Source organism: Acanthisitta chloris, unplaced genomic scaffold, assembly GCF_000695815.1.
Source record: "Acanthisitta chloris isolate BGI_N310 unplaced genomic scaffold, ASM69581v1 scaffold20023, whole genome shotgun sequence".
Lineage (NCBI taxonomy): Eukaryota > Metazoa > Chordata > Aves > Passeriformes > Acanthisittidae > Acanthisitta > Acanthisitta chloris.
This window is the reverse complement of record NW_008666789.1, coordinates 1-2,341: the sequence shown is the minus strand read 5'-3', so window position 1 is coordinate 2,341 and position 2,341 is coordinate 1. Positions and strand designations below refer to the sequence as shown.

General features: G+C 60.2%; 1 protein-coding gene across 1 annotated transcript; it reads right to left on the bottom strand.

Annotated features, from left to right (window-relative positions):
• Positions 1-297: 297 nt before the first annotated feature.
• On the bottom strand, positions 298-2,099 carry LOC103799925 (arf-GAP with Rho-GAP domain, ANK repeat and PH domain-containing protein 1-like; the record flags this gene model as incomplete). Its single annotated transcript, XM_009072279.1, has 4 exons — positions 298-315; positions 1,244-1,399; positions 1,598-1,661; positions 2,049-2,099. Coding segments are annotated over 4 exons (289 nt in total), but the record flags the coding sequence as incomplete, so codon positions are not given.
• Positions 2,100-2,341: the final 242 nt, after the last annotated feature.

Genomic DNA, 2,341 nt, shown 5'->3' with positions numbered 1-2,341 from the left:
GGGGAAGGAGAGAGGACCCATTGGAGGCTCCAGAGGTGGTAGGACTCCCGACACATGCCAGGATATGGAGCTGGCATGGGACCCCAAGGGCTGCCCTGCTTGCAGATGAACCTGTGGCACAAGTAGAGAGCAAAGGGTCAGCAAAGGGGAGAGAGCTACCACTTCCATCCCCCTCCCACCTTTGACCCCAAGGTGGGGTGGCAATGGGGCAGCCAGAGCCATCAGCTCCCACTGCTGCCAGAGCTGGGCAGGGGGTGCAGGCAGGGGGAACACTCACTGGCATGTCAGTTCTCCATCTCAGACGTTTCGCAGGAGCTGGGGATGGAAGGCAGACAGGTCACCCTTCATCCTCAACCTCCTCCTCCTCCATGTCTGGGCATCACTGGCACTGTGGCACCCAGGGAGACACAGGGAAAACCCCCAGCAAGGGAAATCATGGCCCTCCCGGGGTCACTGTGGTGCCAGCACCACTCCCATGCTGGCCCCGTGGCTGGGGTCACCCACCCACTCTCCCCTGGGAGCCCTGGGGTGCTGGTTCCTGTCCCGGACCACACCAGCACATGCACACCGCGAAGCACAGCCCACAGCAAAGCCCCAGGGGGGCTTCCCCACTGCCCCGTTATAAACCTGAGCCTGGGCAGGGGTCTCAGTGCAGCGAGGATGCTGCTCTCTGCCCTTGGGTGCCCATCAAGTGATGCCCAACCAATGCCAGCAGTAGGATGCCTCCGGCATGGTTGTGTCACCAGGTTTATAACAGCAACAAGGGCCCGAGGGATTGGCTCGGGAGCGGTGGGATTGGCTCTGTCTCACCACCGGCCCTGTGGCTGGGCAAGGCTCCAGGATCAGCACCTGCATGGCAGGGGGACACCTGACAGGTGACAGCCCCTGGACAGGACAGCTGCTGCACAGAAAGACAGACAGATAGCAGGATGGGGAGCCGATTTGTGACCAGGACAGAAAACCCACACCCCTGTTAGAGGAAAAATCAGGAGCATGAAAGCATCTCCTCTTCTTGCATCACACGCTTTGGGAACCCCTTGCACCCAGGAGACCTACCTCCAGCCCCCAAAGGATCAGCCACCCCCCTGCAGATGCTTCTGGGGTGACCAGAGGTGATATGATCCATAAGGAATGGGAACAGGGATGGAAGTGGGGAGGTTTAGGGACCAGGACCCCCCTGGCGTGTGATGCAGGGGGGATGCAGCCCCACGCAGGGGCCCCCCAGTGCCCCCGGATCACTCACAGTTAGAGGGTCAGTAGCAAAAGCAGCCACACTGTTCCTCATCTCGCTCTCATTGCCCCGCAGTGGGATGAGGGAGATGTTACCCAACCTGGCATCCTGCTGCGGTCGCGATGCCCTCACCCTGGGGCGCTCCGAGGGCCACAGGGCCCCCCCATTCTGCAGACAGAGGGGACAGGAATGGAGACCAGCTTCTTGGTCCTTAGCCACCCCAGGGCCTCTCTTTCACCCTGGGACGCTGTTGTTCAGGGATGCGTGGATATCCCAATGGGTTTCTGCTGGTCAAGAGTCCCTCTGGGGCTGTTCCCCATGGGGAGCCCTGCTCTGCAGGAAATGATCATCTGGCCTGATCCCTACCTGCACATGGAGGAAGGTGGCGAACCACTCCCGCAGATCAGCCTGGGTGTCACAGCACAGGTACCTGTGGGGACACAGCATCAGATGGTGAAGGCAGCAGGGTGTTCCCTCTGCCCACTCCAGGGACACCTGCCTGCTCCAGGGACCCCAGCTCCTGCTCTGCATGAGACCCCAGGGGACTGAAGGGGACAGGGGTGACAGCAATGGACCCCAGTGGGAACCTGAGTGAGGCCATGGCTGCTCAGCCAGGCTGTGCCCACATGCATAGTGTCCCTGCCCATGGCAGGGGCATGGGACTGGATGGTCTTCGAAGTGCCTTCCCATCCAAACCATTTCATGACACCATGATTCCCCACCCCACCCCCCCCACCATGGTGAAGGCTCAGAAGAGCCACCATGTGCTCATCTGTCCCAGAGATGAGTTTAGTGTCCCTGTGTTGCCTTCCCTCACCATTGCTGCTTCTCGTGCTTCTCGTTTTCATAGAAGACTGTAAAGCCCCAGCTGGAAGTGCGGAGGGAAAACATGAACCCAAACATCCCAGGCTGCCTCTGCTGGTCAAATACCTCAGCAAACCTTCCCATCCCTGTGACTCTCCCCTCTCTGAAAACTGCCCCCACAACCACTCCCTATTCCAGCAAATCCCCTGTCTCTGCAATCACCCTCTGATCTCACAACCCCCTTCAGCCCCACTAACTCTCCCCCAGTCCTGCAACCCCCTCCCAGCCCCACAAAGTCCCTTGCCC